Here is a 23,202-nt window from a genome sequence, read left to right on the forward strand (position 1 = left end):
GTGATTGTTGTAAACTTGTATGTCATCTTAACTGCTCGTCTCGTCAGCTGTCAGAGCGAGAAACGTTTAGTTTAGATTGATTTCGGAGAGCTGTTGCTATATTTTTGCGTTTTCAGAAAAGGTTAAACTCGCTATTCGGTTTGTCACCAAAAATCTCCCATACTGCGTAGACAAAGTGCCCTCTGGCCTGTCGGTTTTGGCGGGAAGCCAGTTAGTGATCATGGTTGTAGATGGATCAAACAAAGATAGGCAAGCGTAAGCCAGGCCACCTTATGACAGAAATATCCACAGATGTTCAGGCTTCGAGTCAACAAGTGATGGAATTAAGGTCAATGATGTCTCGACACATCTAGTGTTTTCTTTCCATGGTAGACGCGCCCACCACGCAAAGCCTTCCATGATATACATGGCGATGAAGGGTTGGGAACAGCAGCCGTGCGGTAGCCAAACTATCCAAGAAAGATCGAAAATAACGTTGTGTTTTCATAAGCAGCTTTAACCCTTGCACTCTTACGCGACTTAAGTCGCACATGCTTAATTCAGTTGGTTCAAATAGACTTCTATAAATAGCCACAGACTATTCCATGCCCACTGTGTGCACTCATGACTTTTCTTTTATTGAGGAAACTTGTCCAGAGTTAAACAAAATATCTCTTTATCCAAACAATTTGAAGACGTCTGCAGTATCGACGCGTCACTTCAAACCACAAAAATTATACCTATTTGTTTATCTGCCAAACTGAACGTTGTTCCTGACTTTAAAGGAAATCCTGGGAGAGAAGGAGGAGATCGAGAGGAGAAGATTATAAATAGACCAGGTATTAGTCAAATTCCTTGCGTTGGAGGTCTGATCCAATATTCCTTTTGTATAATTTTTTCGCATAGTTTACGATATGTATAACACAAACACTGTCCGGCAGTATGACATATATTACTGGTAATTCTTTCAGCAAAGGATTTGTTTCTCTTATCTTCCAGTTACATTCGAGACAACTTGTTTGATTTTTTGCCTCAAGGCGTAGAAACATTGAATTACCTTTACGAGAGGTCGGGACGCACGATACCTAGTGACGTTTTTAAGAAAACGTCACTCGAAAATGGCTTCCAACTTAATCCAATCAGAGTGCCACCATCCAATCAGAGTGCTTGAAATAGGGAAGGTGCTCGAATTGGTGGAAATCTGTGGGGAGGAGACGTAGATGGGTCACGTTCTTTTACACGAGTACGTGTGACATAATCTTGAAGAATCTACTAATAGATCCGGAAAAAAAGGAATTTGCCCTGATTAAAATTGCCGGGAAGGTAATGACGATAATAATATAGTGGAATGATATTTTATTACGAGACCACAGTGCTGAAGACGCACATTTTTGCCGATTTGTTTATTGTGCGGCGCCAAACTTGTGCGTTTATGGCTCGAAATCGCAGTAATTATTTAAAATCTTGAGCTAATACAGGATGTATATTGAGAACACGAAAATACAGTACATTTATTTGGAAGAACCATTCCCTGGCAAACTGGAGGTAAGTTATCTTTTGTATAAAACAAAGCAAAGAGGATTCGATGTAGGTCTGTTTACTAAAAGAAGGAAGGTCTTGAAATCTTCAGAACTAATTTTCGTAAAAACCATTGTAGCAGAAAGAATAAAACACAAAGAATTTCCTGATAATTTACTGATTAGCCGAGTACTTTAAAAAAAAACTTTATTGAGTTGTAATAAATTCGCTTGTTTAGGTCATGGTGAAAGATTTGAATGTCATTAGTAAAGACATGGCAAAACTAGATGAAGGGTTGAATTGTGATTTCAAAACTAATTGTATGAAGAACTTTCAGAGTTTGAGATATTGTAATAATCAAATATAATGCTATTACGCAAATATTTTGACCGATTCAAAAAATATTTTCTTACTGATTACATAACATAAACCTCAATTATTGAGGTTTAAAATGTTTCATTTGACTACCAAAAACGGAAATCCTAAGTTTTTTGTCGATTATTTTAAATTTTGAAGTATTGAGTAAACATTCAATGCATATATATAAGCAGTCTAGCCGTCAGCTATAATTTTATAAGAATCAATCAAAACTTCTCAGAGAGCACGCAACTTTTGTATTCCATTCAAAGCAAGACCATCATCTATAAGTAGGTTAGCCATGGAATTTGTTAGACAAGAGTGAACTATTGTAGTGTAATTATAAGATTTTATGAAGCGACAGAAATGGGTAAAACAATCAAAGTGTTGTGACTGCAATCACAGTATATATTTGTATATATTTTTTCCTTCTGACACTTGAACCCAACGACCTCGATTGTCTTATTAACGCCAGTTCCATATATGTACCAGACTAGACCCATCTATTACCACATTCCCTCGTTACGTACTACAAAATTTCAGTACCAAGACCCACTGATCATAATTGTGAACTTAGTGCTGACTTACAATGTCTTAGCAATTGTTTATCGGGAAAGAAAACAGGCACTGAAAGACCAAGGAACATTCTTGCTGCGTGCTGCATGCCTCCATCACTTTCTTCCTCTTTTACCATCAAATTCATCTTATTCCTTTCGTCTTCTCACTTCTTCTTCCCTTAGGGCTTCTTCTAATTTTTCATTTTCTTCCAGTTGTTTCTCGCATTCTTATTGTACTTGACAGCCCCGCATTGTCTCTCGTCCCAAGTGACGTCATGACAATCTTGATGTTACGTGTTCAGCACACGACAAAACCAGCCAGTCCTCCTCCTTCATCGAATGAATTGTTCTACGACCTTCTAAATCAATCCTTTCTCCCGGTTATTCCGACATCATTGAAATTATATCTTCGAGCTTTAATATTTAACTTTATTAATCTTGTTTTTTATTATCCTAAGTGAAAGAAATACAGTGCGTGCAACCATGTGACTCAATATTCCTTGAGATATGAATAACAATGAAACAACCGCCATGTTGGTTGATCTAACGAGAGAAGCTAATGAGGAGTGCTTTGTTATCATCAACCAAGATGGTGGTTACGACGTAACATACATATCCTTTCTTGGATTGGATGGCCAAGTCTTCATCGAAGGGTTCAAATTAATGGTCTTCAGTTGTTGTTGTTGTTGTTTTTTTTTTTTTATTTATATTTTTGCTGTACAAAGATACCAAACCAGATTTGTATGTTTTAACAACAGTCTTTGCAGCATTACCAGCCTTTGCGTATGTGCAACTGAATTTTGATGTTCGCCTTACATACATGAAAAATAATTTTTACATAATATTCTTACATAATCACTGAGATTGATTTGTTAAACTAACTGTTTGCTAGAGTTCACCGTGACTTGTGAGATGGTCCAGATGGAACCCGCGAACTTTGAACAAATATGTATGACATACAATTTAGAAAAAGACCAAACCGTAAAGCTACATCTTTGTATACAAAGTCATTGTACAAAGTTGAGACCAGTAAGTGCGCATGCGTAGAGCAGATAGACTTTGAGTGTCTTTGCCGACTTCGATAAAACTTTTACCTCAGGTTTAATTAACACTCCTTTAAGGTGCAAGTACGAAACCTACTGAAAATTGTAAGTTGCATTCTTATCATTCGTTCGACTAAGACAATGTAGTCAATACGGCATGTCAGACATATGATGTTCGAGACCTTTTTTGTTGTGTACGGCCAACATGGCCGCCATGACGTCACGTAGGAACCAATAATTTGAGATGCTCTTGTAAGTCTTCAATGGAGTTTTAAAATATTTTTTAAGGGTTCTCAAAAGAGTAAATAGAACGACAAGAAATATCGGCCAAGATCATAATGTGTCAGTAATGACACTATTCAAGACGAATGAAAAAGTACTTTACAAATGATCTTCTACCTTGGGGATCTATGATCTTGGAACATCATTGTAACTTAGCAATGGAAATTAAAACCTTGCGAACCAATCAAAGCACAGAGTCTGAAGAGCTCCTCTCTACGATTTCAAGTGTGTTGACCTAATTTGTTATTAATCTTTGTTTAGTTTCTTGCAATGTCAAGGTAAAGTCAAAGGGAAAATTCATGGAAAAGAAATAAGGCACACTAGCAGAAACACTCGTACGAGTTCCTAAAAAGAAGTTTCCACAGTCTTAGAGAATTAGCACTGATGTTAATTTCGATATCCATTAATAAATTATTAACTATTAGAATACGTTTTTAGTAGATGACACCAAGAATCTGTATACTATAATTTAATAGAAATTTTGTAGGTTTGTTTGATGTCATGGAGATCAGTTCCATCTTGTTCGGTACGTTTGTTTTCATTTTACGATTAACCAATAGTTCCAGGAATTTTCATCCAATTAACATCCAAGAATCAAATTCTATAGCCCATTATTAATCCTTTGATGGTTTGGCAGGTTTCTTTGAAGTTAAAAGATGTTATCTTAGCCTTAGCTACCACTTTACACCACTTTCGCGAGCTTAAAATTTCTTTCATTCAAGTCCAACCGAAAGACATCAAGAATGATGCCCCATCCAATTAAACTTCAGGATTAGCTTTAATTTAAACTATGTACTAGGTCTTATCCCACTGGATTACATTGCAGGTCTAGTTTGATGTCATACGGTGTCACCACAGCCTTGTTGAGGTTGTTCAGCACTTGATAAAACGGAATGATTAATTCAGGTCATTACGTCGGTCCACTTACCCGATGAATGTTTTTTATTGTGAAGATATCAAGTGGTCGGCCCTCGTTGGATCAATAAAGACTGTGACTGCCGATTATTAATCTGCCTGCCTGCCTACAGAACGAATCAATTGTAACTCAAACCAATACTACCTTACCCTAGTTAAACAGTCGATTTGTCTTGAATGTTGTACATAGTTGCAAAGCGGATTCCGCTTAAGGAAAACCTACACGGAGAAAATAACTACATTGGAAAACTTCAGGTAAATTCATAAACCAGAACTGATGATTTCAAAACAATGTTCTGATGAGAAGTTGATTGAAAATGGACACACGTTTTTTTGTTATTGAACCGTAAAAATTTCCAATTTTTTCCAAAAAGAGCTTGAAGAAGATAGACCTGACAGTTTTCTCTGCTTTGTAGAGCTGAGATTCGAGGATACTTCTTTTAAAATTGTCTGAAAGTCGTATTTTTAGTCATTATAGAACTTGCACTGATAGTGTTAGTAGAAGTTGTGTTAGTCAGACAAATGGTTGGAGATAGTGAGAGCCAACGGAAATTTACTGAGCAGTTCAGTACTGCTTCAAATGCATCATACAACAGAGCCGTGTTTTGCCAGTTTGAATGCGAAGTTACTTTGGCCGCATTAATAAGAAAAGCTTGTATAAAGCAATTTACCAAAGGTACTGAACAATTGAAACATCTTTTTGAAGATTGTGACATGGATCTCGAGACAACAACTGTTATCAATTACAAGCTAATCAAAGGTTTATTCATTATTTCTGCAGATACAATCCTAAACTACAGCTATCAAGATGAGAACCAGAAGAAAGTCCGTCTCAACTAATAATGGCGACAATCTACGATCGCTGCATGTCGTCATCCTTGGACAAGATGGTGTTGGAAAATCCGGTAAGACTCAGTTAGAAAGATTTCTTAGTTTTTCTAAATTTCTTGGTGTTTTAGGCTCGCTGTTTCAATATAGTTCACATCTTGTATTACTTTACTATTCATACTGGTTGCATTTTACGGTCACGCTTATCAAACAAACTCCAGAATTGCAATGGAACTGACAGCCGTACACCACGTGCAAAACATCATGCACTAGATCCTTCTCATAAGAAGAGCTAGAAATAAAAATTACATCTTAACATACAAAGTTATTGAGAGAAAAAAGAAACTACTGGGAAAGAGAACTAAAAGTTGGGATAAGTTTTATAGCGGGTTCTTTGATCTTCAACGCCAATGTGCTTTTTATATCGAGCGTTTAACTCTCATTCTTAGTCTCAAGAAAAACCTTGTTAATAGGTTTACATCGTGGCGTCATTTGCATTATGGCGGCATTTTAATTATTTGCATCATGGCGTCATTAACTACCACTACTAGAATCCCTTGCACGCTTTCCTTCGCAGGCTAGTTAATAAGCACCAATTGTCTTGCTATTCTCATGACGAAATACAAATTTAGAATAAGAAAGAAACTGATTCGTGAAGCATTTTAGCAGTGGTGAAAAAAAAAACACACAAAAAAAAGACACAAGGACATGCATACGGCCTATTTCAAAAAGTAATACCAAACGAAGAACAGCAGAATGCTCTCATTTAAAAAAATTAAATTTTGATTTGATTCAGCGACTGAGAGATAAATTCGAAGATCATTCCAGACGTTGAAAAATCAGCTAAAATATTTTAGTGAAAAAAAAAAAAAAAAATTCCAAGACGGCGCAGATTTTTTCCCGGTCACTTAGCAGCTTCAACGGATAATTTGTGTTGCAGATGCAAATGATCACATTAGCCGAAAAGAAGACTTTGCGACAAAAGTCTCGCTCATGAGGATAAGCACGATTTTTATAAAAACATACGTGTTTTGTTTTGCAATAAAACTATGCAGGGTCAGTATATTTGCCTCGTAGTTGAGACGATAGCAAGATGTAAGGTTAAGATGATAACATAGAATACATCACTCAGCACCTATATATTGATAGAGCGCTTTTCCAGTGCAAATAAGGAGAGTTTCGAGTAGAAACTCATTGACAAAACTATGTTATGAAGATGCGATCCATCATTTACCATCGAACTCGTCATAAAAAAATAAGGTCGAATGCCGTGTTATCAGGTTGCACTTAGCTAGTAGTAGTTGATAAAAATTCCATCTATCATTAACACCATTCTAATGACATTTGATAGCGTACTATAAAATACCGTTGGTCATTAGATAAACTATTTTAAGCTATTAATGACTACTTAACTATTTAAGTTAAACATCTATCAGGTTTAAGTCTAGTCAGGTTAATAGACTAATAAAGACATTAGATGGGTTCACACGGTTCGTGTTAATTGATGTCGAAGCTGAGAGAGATTCTATGAGAATGAATGGATGAATTAAAATCGAAGTTAATATCTTTTTCAGCTCTAACAGTAAGATTGCTGACAAAGCGTTTTATTGGTGAATACGACCGAACTCTAGGTAAGGAAACCAGTCAGGGTCGTCCTTTACGAATTTGCAAGATGTGATCCTATTGGAGGGCGCACATGTGCAGGACAATAGGAAACAATGACCTTTCCCCAACCCCTCCCCTAAACCTAACCAATCACAGGGGACGTTGCAAATTCGTGAAGCCTAACCAGTCACCTGGACCCTGGACCTCGGATTCGGGACTTGGAGCTAGTCTATTATAACATGTTTTTTTAATGATGTTACAGAGTCAGCCTACAGACACATCTTCGAATACGATGCAGAACAAGTCCCATTAGACGTACTTGATACTGCTGGGAGAGTAAGTATTTTTCTCGAATGCATCCTTGCATAATTAAACATTTGTATAAACAGAGCACGTTTGTGTGTAAATATACGTCATGGCTAGTTGGAAGAATGTTCAAATGCATCCCACATGGAAAGGAGTGCCCATTTTTGTTTAGTCATCAGCGACACAGGAACTATACTTGGTTTGCTGCTCATAGTAAGAGGTTAATCATCTACGGTCTGGGGACCGATTAATCTCTCCCTAAAAGCTTCAGCTCGTTTAGCTTCCTAATCAGTCTGTAAATTCTTCCGGGATAGCAGTGCCGAGGTCGAAATCTATAGATTAGTCGTAAATGCTTCGCGCTAACCAGGGGCGGATCCAGGATTTTTTCAAAGGGGGGGTTGTAGCATTGATTGAGGTGGTGGAGAGATATAGCAGACCAAAGGGTTTGGGAGACGATTATTGCTGCAGGCGAGCATGGTTGTTTCAGGTCCCACACACAGCGTATAGAAAAAAAAGGCGAGCGAAATGTGTTCGGCACCCCTGTTTTAATAAAACTCGCGAAGCTGTTGGTGTTGTCATAGAAAAAAAAAAATCACGATGGTTCTCATAGGGGGGGTTGCAACCCCCAAAACCCACCCCTAGATCCGCCACTGCTACCATACGAAGCTTTAGCATTCGATATCTGGAAGTACGGTCCTCGATCGATAAATCTATGAAAAAATAAGAAATAATCTCAAAAATAGCAGTTTGCAATCGCCTTTTTATATCCTGAATAATTGAACTGCTGTGGATAATGTTTTCATACTAGCTCTTTAAGAGTTTAATTTTTCTCTTCTGCAGAATACCAAAAGAAAGCTTGAAATATGTGCAGAGAGTAGCGACATCTTCGTCGTCTTGTACTCAATCACGGACAGGAAAAGCTTTGTCGAGGCTTCAAGAATTTGGTAAACTTATTCGTCGAACAACAAATGTCTCGAACACAGGAATGCTGTTAGTGGGAACCAAAACAGACCTTGAACATTTGCGGGAAGTCAAACGAAGGGAAGGAGAAAATCTTAGCCAGACAAATGAACTGCGGATTTTACGAAATTTCGATCTCGGAGAGTTCAACAGACACTATGAATATGTTTGCCGACGCGTTAAAAAAGTATTTGGAGGCGCACCCAGGAGCACTAGACCCGCACGCAGGATTGTCTCCGAGCCTTGCAGCAAGCGGTTCGAGAGGGAGTTCTAATAGTTTGGCTGGAAAAGAAAAATTGCCGAAAACCCCGCTGTCAATCATGAATGGAATTAGAACTACATTTGGGAGAAGAAAATCAATTCCTTTCATTTGAGCAGTGAAGGTTCCGGTCTTAGAAAATTTTTGCCGAAGGATCATTAGATTTAGAAGGAGTTAGGAAGAAAGTACTGATGAACGAGATCGAAAAAGTTGAAGATATGCCGCAATGCCGCAAAGTGTATATGCAAAAACAAAGCACTGAACGGATTAACCGCGAATAATTACGATGCCTTCGCAGCCAACCACAACACTTTGCGCAAATAACCACAATACATTGCCAAGTAACCACAATACTTTGCGCAAGTATCCATAATACTTTGCGCAAGTAACCACAATACTTTGCGCATACAACCACAATACTTTGCGCAAGTAACCACAATACTTTGCGCAAGTAACCACAATACTTTGCGCAAGTATCCATAATACTTTGCTCATATAACGACAATGCTTTGCGCGAGTATACACAATGCTTTGCGCCATTAAAAGATTTTTAGTACTTTACTGCAAATGGAAATATCATAGGTTGTGTTATGCACAATGTAGACTATTACTTTTAAAGTGCTTATAAATCTCCTGTACATCTCTAAAGGGTCTACATTTATGTGTATATTATATACATAAGATTTCCGAATAAAAGAGGGATCAATATCGGTTAGTTCTTTTTCAACGCAAGTTAAAAAAGAATACAACTTGAAGAAACGCAGCTTGTGCACTCTGTGTCTCGAATGCGTTGGAAGTAACCTGTGTTGGCCCTCTTGCTGGAAGTGATAAAATATTCCTGGTAAATAATTTCTGGTAAAATATACCGTGGATTTCAAAAATGATGTCGTGTCGACCCCATTGGGTGATATTATCAATCAGAAGGTACAAGTATCACTGCGTTCTCTTCTGATCACTGGTTCAATATCCTGATGACTTCTTCTGACGTAGTATTCATCAATAGTCTCCTTCAGACTAGAGTTGGCTCTTTTCCTGGCCACATGTCTGTCCATCATATCTTTAATCTTGGAAAAAGAACCCTTCTTTACACCAGACATGGCTTGTCTCGCATTTTTTTCTTTGGCAACTTTTGTTGCGACGTCTATAAAAACGCGCTCCACGTCTTTAAAGCTTTCCAAGGTTGAAATCTCGGTGAATGAGCAGTCGAAAGAGTCAGCAAGCTTTTGCGCTTCGCTGGTTTGTACTCTTCGTTTATCTTCTAAGTCGCTCTTGTTTCCTACGAGAGTTACTGTTGGAGGATCGTGAGCGCGGATGTTGTGAAGATGTTGTTGGATTGGAGTGATTTTGTTAAAGCTGTCGCGGTCGTTGATGGCATAGACGAGTAGGAAAGCGTCTCCCCATAAACTACAACTTTCTTTCTTACCCAAGCAATCCTGAAATGCAAAATGATAGATAAAATATCTTCCTCAAGTCAAGGTACTAGTATTCTGGGTGCCAGAGTTCCCTTCGCTCCAGTCCCAATCAGCGTGAAGTCTGAGGCACTAGAGCGAGAGAAACTCTAGAACCAAGGTTACCCTTCTATACCCTTGTTCATTTTTCCAGCGAATAGACTGGATTCATGAGACCCTATTAATAAGGGATCGCCGATACCATGCAGTTGCAGGTTTGTATTAATTCCCAAGAAAATGAAATAGCAAAGACGTGGGCCGTTATGTTGACTAGTCCCTATTAAACAGGTATCGCCGTTACCATGCAGTTGCAGGTTTGTATTAATTCCCAAGAAAATGAAATAGCGAAGAAGTGCGCCGGTATGTTGACTGATCATAACAAATCCTGGGGACCAATATTACGTTCAACAAAAATATGGCGCCTCCAAAAAGCTAACAAAACTGGAAATGCCACCGTCATACATGTTTATGTGTTATGTCTCAGTGTGGTTTGATATGATAAACGAAATTAATCCAATCCCCTTACCTCGCCTCCACTGTCAAGTATCTCAATATTGATGGTTTGTTTATCATTTTCGATGCTATGTTGATAAACTGATCCTACAAAAAGCCCATCATCAAATGGTAAGAACAAAGGCAACAACATTGGTGCAACTACTTTACCCAAACCGAAAGAGCCCTGCCAGCATGGCGCAGCTGCACACAAAAATATAATAACTGGCTACGAGATAAAGCGTATTCATGGTGATACAACTGAGTGTCTTTGCGATTCCCATTTTGGTTCCGGATCGCAAGACCAGTTCATTAGGGCGAATGGTTAATGGTAACTTGTAGGAAATATGGACTTGCTAATCAAATTGACCCTCCTCGAAGACAACCCCTCGGAAACACATCGGGAAGCTCTCGGACACCCTAGGCATGGGGGCGCCCGCATGAGGCAAAGCACTCGGGAACCCATCGAGAAGCTGTCGTAGTTTCTAAAAATGGAAATCAAGCACTCCAGGAGAAAGGAGACGAAAAGTTAGTTTGTACATATTTGAACCTTGCCTTGCATCTGACTAGCCAAAAAATACAATCTGTTGCGCGCGACAAAGCACTCATGCATATGTGTTTGGTTAGACAGGGTTACTGAGACAAGACAATTCTCCAGAGATCATTTCACCAAAAGAGATTGTCAGTCAGCATAAATCTAAATATACCGATGAAAAAAAAGATCTTCATGTCCAGCGTGTTCTCTCCCCTGATCCCGTTTGTTGTCAGCACATCTGACATGATTAGTGACATCATTGACGGAAGTGTTAATGACAGACATGGAGAGTTAATGTTTCCTGGAATGGCCTATGCTCATCTTTTGAGACCTTGTTTTTCTTAATTAGCATCTTCTTTTAAAAACAACAAGGAGACAGTTGCTTGATAAACTAATATATAGGTTTGTAAACCTGCCCAACTGGACAACTTGGGCGAGAAAATGCAACGTTTTCTCCAGTTTTGTGAATGACGTAATCAGTTAGTGCAGGATGGAAAATTTGTTTATGCGTTTGTTTTCGTTGCTTTCTTGATCAAGAAAAACTGGGTTTTTATTTAAAATAAATTTTAATGAATACAGCAAATTCTAGTCCATCGTGCTGTGATTCATCAGGCGTAACCAAACTTCATTACAGTATAATGTGAAGATATCGCAGGCCGGAAACAAAATGCCACTTCACTGCAAGTCAACAACGAAGCAAGTTCGCAACTCATGTCGTTTTTAAAAGGAATTAGTCTTTTTTCTTAAAAGGCTGTTGTCTAAATTTACGATGTTAATTGAATTCTTGGGTTTCTTAAGCTTAGCATTAACATAGATGAATGGAGTAGCTCTTGCATAAGGAGGCTGCATGTGTGCACAAAGTACGATATCATTACTTAAAATGAATGCCTTTGAAACCTTTCATGTTTACGAAAGGAACCCATTGTAGACTTAAATGAAGATTCATTTGGGTTAAGAAAGCGGTTAAACAAATATAAACAAACTATGAACCCCTCTCGACTTTCTTTAATCCCCAAGATTGAAGGCTTATTGAATTCTTGACAAACACTTACCAATATTTGGGTCGTATTCTCCGATGTATCTCTTGGTAAGAAACCTTACAGTCATTGCTAAAATTCAAATGGAAAAAACTTAACTCAGTTTGAAAATTGACCAATAGCTGACTCAACTGAAGTATTTGTTTTCTTGGCTTGAGTCTAGAGGATCACAAATAATGCGACTCCGAGAACAACGAGGGCAAACTGAAATGAGCTTACCAGATTTTCCAACTCCAAGTTTACCAAGCAGAACAACCTTAACAGTGACTGGCTTCTTCTCTTGAGCTTGAGAACGACTCATTCTTGTCATTTCCAGTAGAATTCTCAAGGTACTTGGTCGACGTATGCTAAGTCCTTCAATGGTATAAACGAGTGCTGATGGAGTGTTTTTGCTTTGTGTCGGATGAATAATGTTTACACAAGGAACAATGGGTTTTATCACTTTCGTACAGTTGTCTATCTCGAGATGACAGGCTCAATTTCCTTTAACAAGCTCCAGTTTTATCAAACATTCAACACGAAGCCTTACGAGACCTCCGGATCCAGATCTCCTAATGAAATACTTGACTGCTTGAAATTTTTCTTGAGTTGTACACTCTCAAAATTTCTGAACATCAATGTCTTGAGAAATAATTGAACAATGCAATTAATTTGTACAAGTCCTCAAAAACCAATTGGCGGCCTTAGCTTTGTTGTTCTTTGTACTCAGGCCGAAAAGAAGACGATTGGTGTTTATATCAAGGCTCCTGCTGAGTTTCATAAGAATATGTATGTATCGCAAGTCCAGTCACGGACAAAGAAATTTTATACCATATGGTTTTAGCTTATAGAAAGTGGTGTCATATGGAAAGCCTGCAGCATTATGTCGCGAGACCGATCTAAAGGTTATCTTGTCGTGTTCTTATCACACCGCTTTACGGATAATTTTGGTCGACTGTCTCGTTAGAGACAACGAGAAGTTTAGTTAAGTAAATACCTTTGCGTTATAGTCAGGCCCGTAGCTAGGGGGGGTGCAGGGGGTGCGTTCGCACCCCCCCCCCCCCCCCCCCCACGCGAGCTAAAGGTCCGCTTTTTAAGCAAGTGAGATTTTGGCTGGTATGATATTTTCACGTAAAACTAAGTAAAAAAAATCAATTTCACTTTAATAATTTATCTATACTTATGCGTCCTATGGGACTTTAAAAAAATAAAGTATATGGTTGGTCCACTTTTTGTAAATTAGCATCCCCCCCCAACAAAAATCCTAGCTACGGGCCTGATAGTGGTCTGTGAGTCGTATAGGCCAGTTGTTAAGAATGATTTTAAAATGTATTAATACTGACAACTTAAGTATAGCAGGGCTGTCAACCCCCGAGATATTCAAATCTGGAGAATTGATAGGTAAGGGACATGACGTCACAGCGCGTCAAAAAGCGCGCGAAAAGATACCTTTCGTTTTGTGACATTTGATGTGATTGGTTTATTTCTGACCAATCAGATTTTCGCTTACATTACCTGCTTGCAAGAACAGTTTATGAGGAACGTTTTGATTTTGTTAGCGATGTAAAACAACGCAAACAACATAAAATAATTGGAATTTTATGGTTGTGAAAGTCGAGTCTCACAAGAAATGGTCAGCTTCGGCGATTATCCGGAAGATTTGAGACTCTAATCTGGAGACCGGGAGATACGGCCCAAAATCTGGAGACTCCCGGCTTATCCGGGAGAATTGACAGCCCTGTATAGTCAAACGACAACAGCAGCAACGAAAAGATAACTTAACAGCAACAACGACAACAGTAGCAACAACAGCAGGAGTAACAACAGCAGTAACCTGCGTAGAGGTAGCAGCACCAGCAGCAACAAACAAAAGTAACAACAGTAGCAACTTAAACAGGAACAAATAATAATAATGACAAAAATATTGAATAACAAGTCTTCAAAGAGTAACTAGAATTCGAACATTTTTTCTTTTTCTTTTTTCCCCCCTTACTCGTTCATTTTCTATTTCTTTCTTATTTTATTTTCTTGTTATTTCCAAAAATATCGGGTACCCTTTATCGAGTAAAAAAGAGTGGAAGAGTGGTACCGAATATCGATAACCGGAAATGACTGGCTTCTCTATCACGTGAACAATATTCTGTTGTCAAGATGGCCGTCGACTTGCAGAAGAATCGTAGCGAACTTCTTAAAACATGGCAAGACATCTTTGATGAGAAGTCTAGCACGAACTGGTGAGCAGATCATGTTGAATAATAACCGTCTTAGGATCCAAGCTAATTTTGATGTGTTTCTAGGGCTGTCTTTGGCTACGAAGGGAAGACAAACACATTGAAGGTTCAAGAGACTGGAGGTATGAGCACGGAAGTCAACGTTCTTATGATAAATATATTCAATAATTACACCATCTTAACCTAAATTAAAGTCATCAATGAATCTTAGGGTTGACTTTTGTAGAAATTAGTGGAGTCTTTAACCTAAAATCGATGTGGTTTACCTCTAGATATGCGAACATCCAAAGGGGTGTGACGTAGAACTGAAACTAAAGTTTCTTCCGACTACTTAAATAGTGCCTAAAGCTTTCAATCACTAAACTTATATTTAATCTTCTATTAATACTTGACATGATGGATAACGAAATAACTACTATTGCTAAATGCTTTCACTGCAACATTTGTTTTGATTTTGATTTTGATTATGTTGCATATTGAAAAAGAAGCTGCAAATAATGTTTTTTTCCTTACTTCTTATTCATTATCAGCTGTGGCATTCGCTATTTTCATTCCACATTATCGTACGTCTTGTGCCAATCTATAACCTCTTAATTAAGTAATTAGATTTTCCATTTATTTATGTTTAACTTTTTAAATTTTTGTTCGAATCATACGTTTAGTTATTGTAAGTTCTTAAGATTTTTGTGATGTGTATTCAAACCCTGAGGTGTGTTAATTATCGAACAAAAGAACAACTATTAGTCCAGCTGCTTACTCAAGTAGCAAGAAGGAAAATGAACGTGAATTGTTTTCTCTAATCAATAAGGAGGAAGTGCTTTTAGAATAAACAAAATTAAAAAGTTTAAATCATAATAATGTGCTATCAGCTGTATATAATTGGTGCCATGTTTGCCAGTCTTTAATCTTGATTTATGAATTTCAGATTTATATATTTATTTATATTTTTCTTTATTAATTTAAGAGGATGGTTTGGAAGAGTTAGTTGAAGAACTTAATGACGGCAAGATTTTGTACGCTGGGATAAAAGTTATTGACCCCAACACAAACCTGCCAAAGATTGTCTTTATAAACTGGGTTGGTACTTAGATTATTATATATTCATATCTCTAGTCAATATTTAGACAGAGATTGTTTCAAGTAACCTCTGGGCAGCTCTAATAAGTCAGGGCCTGGCTGACTTACAGATCAAACCTTGAAACAATCTCTGGGCAGATCTAAGTCAGGGCATGGCTAACTTACAGATCAAACCTTGAAACAATCACTGGGCAGATCTAAGTCAGGGCATGGCTGACTTACAGATCAAACCTTGAAACAACCTCTGGGCAGATCTAAGTCAGGGCCTGGCTAAGTTGCAGATTAAACCATGAAGCAACAGTTGAACAGGAATTGAGCATTCATGTTGGGTTTTGTGCAGGAGGAAAATCATGATAACACATGCTTTTAATTATCCTTGAGTATCCTTTATATCGTAATAATTCTTTGAACCTTAATTTACCTTAAATAGTTTGTATTTATATATTTTTCCTGTTGATAGCAAGGTGAAGGTGTTCCATCATCAAGAAAGGGATCATGCGCAAATCATGTCAGAGATATTGAAAATCTTTTCAGGGTAAAAACAATGCTATTTAACCTGCTTTTTGCCGTTACTATGTCACAACAAGTCGTTCTCATTTCACCACAGGGAGCCCATGTTATAATTAATGCAAGAAATGAAGATGACGTTGATGAATCTGTCATTTTAGAGAAAGTGAAGAAAGCCTCAGGTAAAACAAGTCATTAATCCATTAAGATAAATATCAAAATTTTGTCTTAAATTTAAAGTCATTCTTAAACTTGTATTGAAGGTCTACTTATATGATAGTATTTGTACAAAACACTTTTGTGGATTGTCTACTAGGATAAGCTTTTCCATTCATCTTATTTATCTTATTCACGTTATGAACTCATGCAGTGTCGTGAACCTTTAACAAGCTTTTATGTTAAACTTTACTCATTTTTTGTTATATTGTTTCCCAAAGGCAAAATATCTACAGTAACTGTGTACAATGACTGATACATAGTAATGACAATATCCTTCTTGCTTTCATTTTCCAAGGTGCTGCATACAGTGCTCACAAAGAGAAGCCACAAAAAGCTGAGCCAATCTTACCTGTGGTAAATGTTACCTTAAATTATTCAGGCTTTGTCTGTTCTGCTTGATATCCACTTCTAATGACGTCACCAAACTAGGGTTTCGATGGCCAGATGAATTAACTTTGTATTGTTCTTCCATTCTTTTAGGGTTCTGTGTACAAAAGAACTAATGTTACCAAAGAGATTGATGTCACAAAACGAGACAAGTTCTGGAGTGTAGAAGAGGTATGGAAAATTCATGTTAAAAATATGAAACAGTTTTCTCTTTTAGATGCTCTGATCTAAACACGTGGGATGCTGAGAAAACAAGATAGAAGTGTAGGAAACCATGACACATAGCTGAGTACCAGCTTCTCGAGTGTTCTCTCAGCATATATCCCAAGTGTTTAGATTATAAGGTATTTAGATTTTGGATCATAAGCTATTTGAATTTTAAATGCTAATATTCATTACTTGGTAAAAAGAAAAAAGAACAAGAAAGAGTTGAAGTTGAAAAGAAGAAGCAACTTCAAGCAAGAGAAGAAGCAGAAAGAAAACGAAAGGAACGAGAGGTAAGTTTTCATGCCCAACATTTTTGATGATGGATTTTAATCAACTATGAAGATGAACCCTTTGCAAGGTTTACCTCTAATTTAAGATTTTATTTGAACTCAAAATTTTAAACTCTAAAACTCATAAAACTCTAGACAAAATTGATTGATGTATTCTTGGGGATGAATATTGCAAAATTTTCAGGCCAAAGAGGCAGAAAGACGAGAAGTACAATACAGAGAACGGTCCAAGAGCATTGAAGAACAGAGGTAAGGTGTCAGTTAATAGAGACCTTTTGCACAGCATTCTTTTAGTTACCGCAAACTTCAAAACTGCAGTTCGACATCAGGCATTTTACATCAAACTTTTGACATTTAACAAGACGTCATAACGAAGTTGTTGCTGGAAGAGGCACCATATTGAATTTCATTGATGCTGAATGTTTCTGCATATTTGTTGTCATGTTTCTGGGTCTGATTCCTAGCGGTTAGCAGTTGGTGGGGACTGACATGGAAAAAAAATCTACTGAGTTATGAGAGAAAAGAGGGACTGTTAACAGTCTACAATATATTTTGATTATTTTATCTTGCAGGAAGCATGCAAGGGAATTAGAAGAGAAAAAGAAGGAAGAAGAAAGACAACGCTGGGTGAGAACTCCAGAATTTGTCCATTTTCTTCTTTAAACCAGAAAGCTTAATTACTGAGATTCGGGGGGGGGGGGGATTTATTTATTTTTATATTTTGTATAATGATTAATTGCAAATTATTGGATAAATGGTCTTTTTTTTAAATAGGAAAGTCAACAGGCTGAAGATGAATCACAAGAAAGAGAACAAAAGGCTCGTGCAGATTCACTCAGAAAAGAAAGAATGAAGGTAATAATTACCAGCTTTTTTTTAATTGATAGTGAAAAAATGAAAAGACGACATGTGTCCTATTTACTTCCTACTTCCGTGTCTAATTTGGTTTAACTGACCTTTTTTGCAAAATTCAAACAAATGCAATCTTACAGGAAGTGGTTTACAGGCAAGGGATGGGTTACTCTTTGCTACAACTCCTATAAATGAAATCCGGAAAATCCTCAAACAGAAAATCAAATCACAGAAATGACTGTACTGTCTGTTTGCATGTATGCTAAAGAACGTATTTATATGTATGGAAATAGTAACTATGAACACACAGCATCAAGCATTTCAAACAGGCTTCTGAGGGGGTGGGGTATTTGTCCGTGCCCATCACCTAAATCAATAAAACTGGGTCCCTATTTTAGTCCAGTGATTTGACCTTGTTTGCTAATTCTTTCTTAGGAAGCGGAGTCTTTAATTGCCAAAGGAAAAGCAGAAAAACCAACATTTGAGGAAAGAAAAGCTCCTCCCCCAGCACCACTGCCTAAAAAGAAGCCTCCTACAGCGTTACCCCAGAAAAGACCAGCAGCAGCACCGCCGCAGCCAAAGCCCAAACGAGAACCGGAACCGGAACCGGAGCCAGAACCGGAGCAAGAACGGGAACTGGAACCAGAACCAGAACCAGAACCAGTGCCAGTACAAGCACCAATAATTCCAGTTCCAAAACGCCAGCCAGACTCAGACGAGGAGCCTGAGGAAGAAGACTGGGGAGAGGAACCTACACAGCAAGAAATTCCCCATACTGCAGCCGAGGTAGTTTTGTTGAGCTGGTATTGGTGTTTCAGCACGTACACATATGATAGAGAGAAGAAGAGAGAAGGGGAAGAGGAATAAAATAATAGATGAATGAAGAGAGAGAAGGAAAGGAGGAATAGATGAATGGAAAGAATCATATATTTTAGTTTCCGAGTTTTATGGACTCATGCAACGATTGCAAGTTGATCCTTGATGTTAGACGAATGTTAGTTGCTCTTAGGCCTGCTTGGTTTTGTTTTAACTAAAGTTGTTTTATATTTGTATGTGTTTGTTATCACATTCTTAATTGCGCAAAACTTAATAAATAGCATATTGTCTGCAGCCTGATGACGCATATGAAGAAGTCCCGGAACCTGTTACTCAAGCAAATCAACGAAGAGCACCACCGGAACCGGAAGAAGATGACAACTACGAGTCAGTTGATATCAGTGTTTCAGCTCCATCACAACCCGAGGAACCAGAAGACCTTTATGAAAATGTAGCAGAGGCAAAGGCACCAGCGGTAGGACTTGTTACCATAGTAATAGAGTTGCTCGGGGACCAGTCACGTGACCTTCACGGATTCATTACTTTAGTAATATTGTAAGAATTAGTTGTATGTATGCTGTTTAATGATAGGCGATAAAATTACCATTGATCGCTTGCATATCGGTCTATGAATAAGTTTCATGGCCCAAAATGGCGAGAAATGACCACGTGACATATGAGTCATCTGTTGCCTTGCCAACAATGATCCGAGTGCTGTTGAATCATGCTTGTATGTCTGGTTTTAGCCTGCAGGTGACACGGGTGTTTCAGCGAGAGCCCTATACGACTATCAAGCAGGTTAGTACTTAGAAGGCTAGTAAAAACTTGAGTTAAGAAACAGCCTTCATGGTATCACCTATTCATTCTATTTTCTTTTTTCCATAGAAACTGAGGAAGAACTTACTTTCGACCCTGGTGACGTCATTACGAATATCGAACAGATTGACGAAGGGTGGTGGAGTGGGACTGGGCCTAATGGTAGTTATGGCATGTTTCCCGCCAATTATGTGGAGTTGATTGGTGAAGGATCTCAGGTATGTCAAATCAGTCCTTTATTGTTTGCCTTGGCATTCTAGTGGCTTCCCAAGCGCCTCTTCCGGTAGTGGAATTATTTTTCTGAATCTTGATACTTCGTCAGTAGTGACGATAGTACCCCTGATCAAAATACTGTTGGGGGGGGGGGGGGGGGGTGGAGAAAACAGAAAAACCGAAAAAAAGTTCAATAGAAACACATTCAGTGTTTGTACTCTTTTATCATATTACAGCCAGAAGCAACAGCACCAATGCAACCAAGTGGTGATGCGGGAGGCGTAAGTGCTCGTGCATTGTACGACTACCAAGCTAGTAAGTAGAACCACTACCAGTATTTTATTTTATTAGGATAAAGTCAACAGCAAAAATTATCGGCGAAGAACAATTTTGCACGATTACTTGCACTAACGACAATGTTGCCCGCAATTTGAATAACTTTATCGCGCAACTCGCAAGAATTCATGTTGGAAATGCCCACACTCCCGAGATAAATTTCATTTCTTTTTTCTTCCGATTTTCATTTTCTCATTTTGCATAATGTGTCATTTTCAGCTGATGATTCCGAGATAACCTTTGACCCTGGTGACATCATCGTAGACATAGAACAAATCGATGAAGGATGGTGGAAGGGTACTGGCCCGGACGGTCGCAACGGAATGTTTCCGGCAAACTATGTCGAGCTTTTGTCTTAGAATCAAGGCATAGTATTAACGATTAAGACCTTGACATAATGACTTAAATATTGAGCGCGCAATCCACTGGTATTTTTGCTGTCTGGTTCATCCACTTCAGTTTTAAAAAACTATATATTTCATTAAAAGACTGCAAGTATATTTTCGCGGTAACAAAAAGTTTAGAAAAATGAATAGATTCAAAAGAACAGATTCAAAGCGAGAAAATTCGCTAGAGAAGGGAAAAACGAATGCCTTAGTTGTTGAATTTTCGTTATGATTCTTCTGGACAAAGAGTCTGTTTTGGGTCAACTTGCTCAAAGATAGGAACAAAACAAAAAAACTTTGACGGGAATTCTCAACTTTCACATCCCCATAATACTTTGCGTCTTTGGGGAGTAACCAGAGGGTAAAAACCTACTTATTTTGCTGAAGGCTCATCAGACAATGTTGACCATACCTTGTTTGGTATCCAAAAATAAAATGAAGAAGTAAAAAACAGAAAAAGATAGAAGCTTGAAGACGTTTAAGGTAGACTTTGAACATTTTTTCGTAAGTCAATACATTTTCTTTAAGACCAAAACTCTTGATGATCTGTACACGCGAAAATAACTTGGAAGAAACTGATAATCAGTATTGTACAGATAAAAGCAGGTATAGTATAAATTCAATTAAGAAACCTTTCAATTTGGGACAGTTTTTTGATTAGTTACCCACCAAAGACGCAGGCCATTATGGGGATGTGAATCAAAGTAGGGAATGAAATTATTTGCGCGTAAAATCAAACCACAACAAATTATCAACTAAAAACAAAATTCTGTCTTCTTGATGGTCACAGTTACTTTTGCACCACTGATCATGTATTTTACTCTGAATTTTCGTAATAAACTAATTAATGTGAAATAATTTAATTTGTATGTATTGTTTTATTATTTATCCAACACTAAATTTTCTTGAAGACTTAGAAAGACTTGACAATGCATTTAAAGGAATCTAAGAGAAGTTCTTGCAATATTTATTGTATTCAAGTTTCAGTTGCGATCCAATATGGTGGAAGTTAATCACGTGATCAGTTCATCATCCCTTCAAATGCTCCATCACGTGATCAACTCTTATCTTTAGTCGCGTTTTGTATCTTTTCATGAAATTTTCCGGGACAAGACTCTTGCAAGCAGCCTTCAAGTCGTCAAACTGTACACAACTTCGATAATGGAATACGAGTGCTTTCTTGGGATCTATTGATGATTTTTCGTACTTCGCGGATGAAGACTTCACAATGTAATGAATAGACATCTCGAATACTTTCCTCGGGCTCACAATGCATTTTTCCCTGGACTTATGAAATAACTTTTTTGTCCTGTAGAAAATACTTTGAGTTATTAAAGATTCATTTGCTTGAACTTTCTCTTGCGAATTTAGAGGGAAGACAGTGCTCTGAACAGAAAACCCACTGGATTGGCCAGAATCAATCTCGTTCAAAAGCAGGGGTAACGTTGGGTGTACTAATGGCACAATAAATTCATCCAGATCATGAAATCCAACCCATCTTGATCTACCGCGGTTTCTGTACAAACAATCGTGGATAGCAACAAACTGACCATGATAATGTATGCTATAGAAGTCTCGGACATATACAGGTAAATTCCAAGGAAGAAGTGTCACTGCTCCTTGGCTCTGATAAATATTTATCGCATGTCTGATCGCTGGGTTTAACTTTAGGTCGTAAAAGACAAAGTGCGTTGCTCCGAAAATGCGATTCAGTTCTATGAACTCAATAAATTTGGCCATAGGGATACTTCCATATAAGGGAGGCACGCAAATGGTGTAGTTGTGGATATGTGGAGTATCATTAGTGGATTGGACAGGATATCGAGTTACTTCGGTCATCTTGTCGTCATACTCCGCTGATATGTCAATGAATCCAGGTTCTCTCCCCAGTCCCCTGGGAAAAGTACACGACACAATAAATGCAGCATGGCGCCTGCTTTTATGGTCTTTAACAAGATGAAAAACCGCTTCTTCAGTTTGAGCCAGGTCACATCTCGAGTGACAGAGTATACGAGGAGGTCGGAAGGTTTCTGATATAGCAATGATACGAACGAAAGGACTGTTAGGGTCAGTATCGTCGTAGAAAGCTGAATAAATTATCGTGCCAGGTACTATTTCTTTGAAGCCTGACCACTTGCTCGTGGCATTCACTTGCTGCAGCAAAGAACAATTCTTGCTATACAGAGATGTTTCTAGATCCTTCACTCTCTTAGAGTCTTGAGTTCTAAGCCATTTTTTTGATTTTGAATGGGGGGAAAAGGTGAACATTATCCATACTGAAATAACCATCAAGAGTAAAAAAGAAAAGAAAAACTTCCATAGCTTGCACAGTGTTGATGTTGGTGTCGATGTAACTTTTGCTTGAGGATGGTCGTCTTGATGCTCGAGGAGTAACTCATTTTCTTCTAACATGCTTTTGAGTCCGTTCTTAAATTCATAACACACGGGCTTGTATTAAAATCTTTGGAATAAATCCTGTGAATGTGTTCTTTAATATCTGTAATAGTCAACTCACGAAGATGTGAATCCGATGTAGCACTATTCGGGAACTGTGATCGTTCCAAACTCAACTGCACCAGTGAAACTGCACCAGCGAAACTCACTCGTGTCTTCAAAATTTCTTCCTACGAAGACAGTCTTGAAATATCTTCAATTCCTTTTGAAAAAGAACAAAGTTTTATCAAACTCTAAGCAATTTTCAAGCTTTGTTGTATTCTTGAACTCCATCAAGTGGAACAGCCACCTTAATTTATGCTAATTGCATT

General features: G+C 38.0%; 4 protein-coding genes across 4 annotated transcripts; 2 read left to right on the forward strand and 2 right to left on the reverse strand.

The window, feature by feature from the left end:
• Positions 1-126: 126 nt before the first annotated feature.
• LOC116297898 (ras-related and estrogen-regulated growth inhibitor) lies at positions 127-9,257 on the forward strand. The gene is given in 7 exon segments (XM_031706212.2): positions 127-1,524; positions 5,433-5,556; positions 7,054-7,110; positions 7,347-7,420; positions 8,231-8,332; positions 8,334-8,453; positions 8,455-9,257. Coding segments are annotated over 6 exon segments (720 nt in total). The 5' UTR covers positions 127-1,524; positions 5,433-5,459; the 3' UTR covers positions 8,725-9,257.
• Positions 9,140-12,925, reverse strand: LOC116297897 (ras-related and estrogen-regulated growth inhibitor). The gene is made up of 4 exons (XM_031706211.2): positions 12,341-12,925; positions 12,137-12,193; positions 10,584-10,657; positions 9,140-10,042 (listed from the first exon to the last, which is right to left on the reverse strand). Exons 1-4 carry the CDS (start codon positions 12,429-12,431, stop codon positions 9,527-9,529), a joined length of 738 nt encoding a protein of 245 aa, XP_031562071.1. The 5' UTR covers positions 12,432-12,925; the 3' UTR covers positions 9,140-9,526.
• Positions 12,926-14,161: 1,236 nt separating this feature from the next.
• LOC116297894 (drebrin-like protein) lies at positions 14,162-21,295 on the forward strand. The gene is made up of 17 exons (XM_031706208.2): positions 14,162-14,334; positions 14,398-14,453; positions 15,296-15,408; positions 15,869-15,943; positions 16,016-16,097; positions 16,430-16,488; positions 16,615-16,692; positions 16,932-17,018; positions 17,203-17,267; positions 17,591-17,645; positions 17,793-17,873; positions 18,306-18,656; positions 18,982-19,161; positions 19,433-19,484; positions 19,572-19,720; positions 19,952-20,030; positions 20,271-21,295. Exons 1-17 carry the CDS (start codon positions 14,252-14,254, stop codon positions 20,408-20,410), a joined length of 1,785 nt encoding a protein of 594 aa, XP_031562068.2. The 5' UTR covers positions 14,162-14,251; the 3' UTR covers positions 20,411-21,295.
• LOC116297909 (beta-1,4-galactosyltransferase galt-1-like) lies at positions 21,296-23,168 on the reverse strand. Its single transcript, XM_031706230.2, has one exon. The coding sequence runs from the start codon at positions 22,847-22,849 to the stop codon at positions 21,467-21,469; it is 1,383 nt and encodes a 460-aa protein (XP_031562090.1). The 5' UTR covers positions 22,850-23,168; the 3' UTR covers positions 21,296-21,466.
• Positions 23,169-23,202: the final 34 nt, after the last annotated feature.

This window comes from Actinia tenebrosa, unplaced genomic scaffold (assembly GCF_029948245.1).
Source record: "Actinia tenebrosa isolate PJP-AT-01 unplaced genomic scaffold, QUT_ActTen_1.0 PGA_scaffold0__85_contigs__length_37466705, whole genome shotgun sequence".
Lineage (NCBI taxonomy): Eukaryota > Metazoa > Cnidaria > Anthozoa > Actiniaria > Actiniidae > Actinia > Actinia tenebrosa.

Bases quoted from the DNA above. Each gene is read 5' to 3' on its own strand.
- LOC116297909 (XM_031706230.2), bottom strand. From the start codon at position 22,849: ATGTTAGAAGAAAATGAGTTACTCCTCGAGCATCAAGACGACCATCCT.
- LOC116297897 (XM_031706211.2), bottom strand. From the start codon at position 12,431: ATGACAAGAATGAGTCGTTCTCAAGCTCAAGAGAAGAAGCCAGTCACT. The intron at 10,658-12,136 runs GTAAGTGTTTGT...GGCTTTTTGTAG, and splicing joins AGAATACGACCCAAATATTG to GATCAGTTTATCAACATAGC. The intron at 10,043-10,583 runs GTAAGGGGATTG...TTTGCATTTCAG, and splicing joins TACTTGACAGTGGAGGCGAG to GATTGCTTGGGTAAGAAAGA.
- LOC116297894 (XM_031706208.2), top strand. From the start codon at position 14,252: ATGGCCGTCGACTTGCAGAAGAATCGTAGCGAACTTCTTAAAACATGG. The intron at 17,874-18,305 runs GTAATAATTACC...ATTCTTTCTTAG, and splicing joins TCAGAAAAGAAAGAATGAAG to GAAGCGGAGTCTTTAATTGC. The intron at 19,485-19,571 runs GTTAGTACTTAG...TTTTTTCCATAG, and splicing joins CCTATACGACTATCAAGCAG to AAACTGAGGAAGAACTTACT.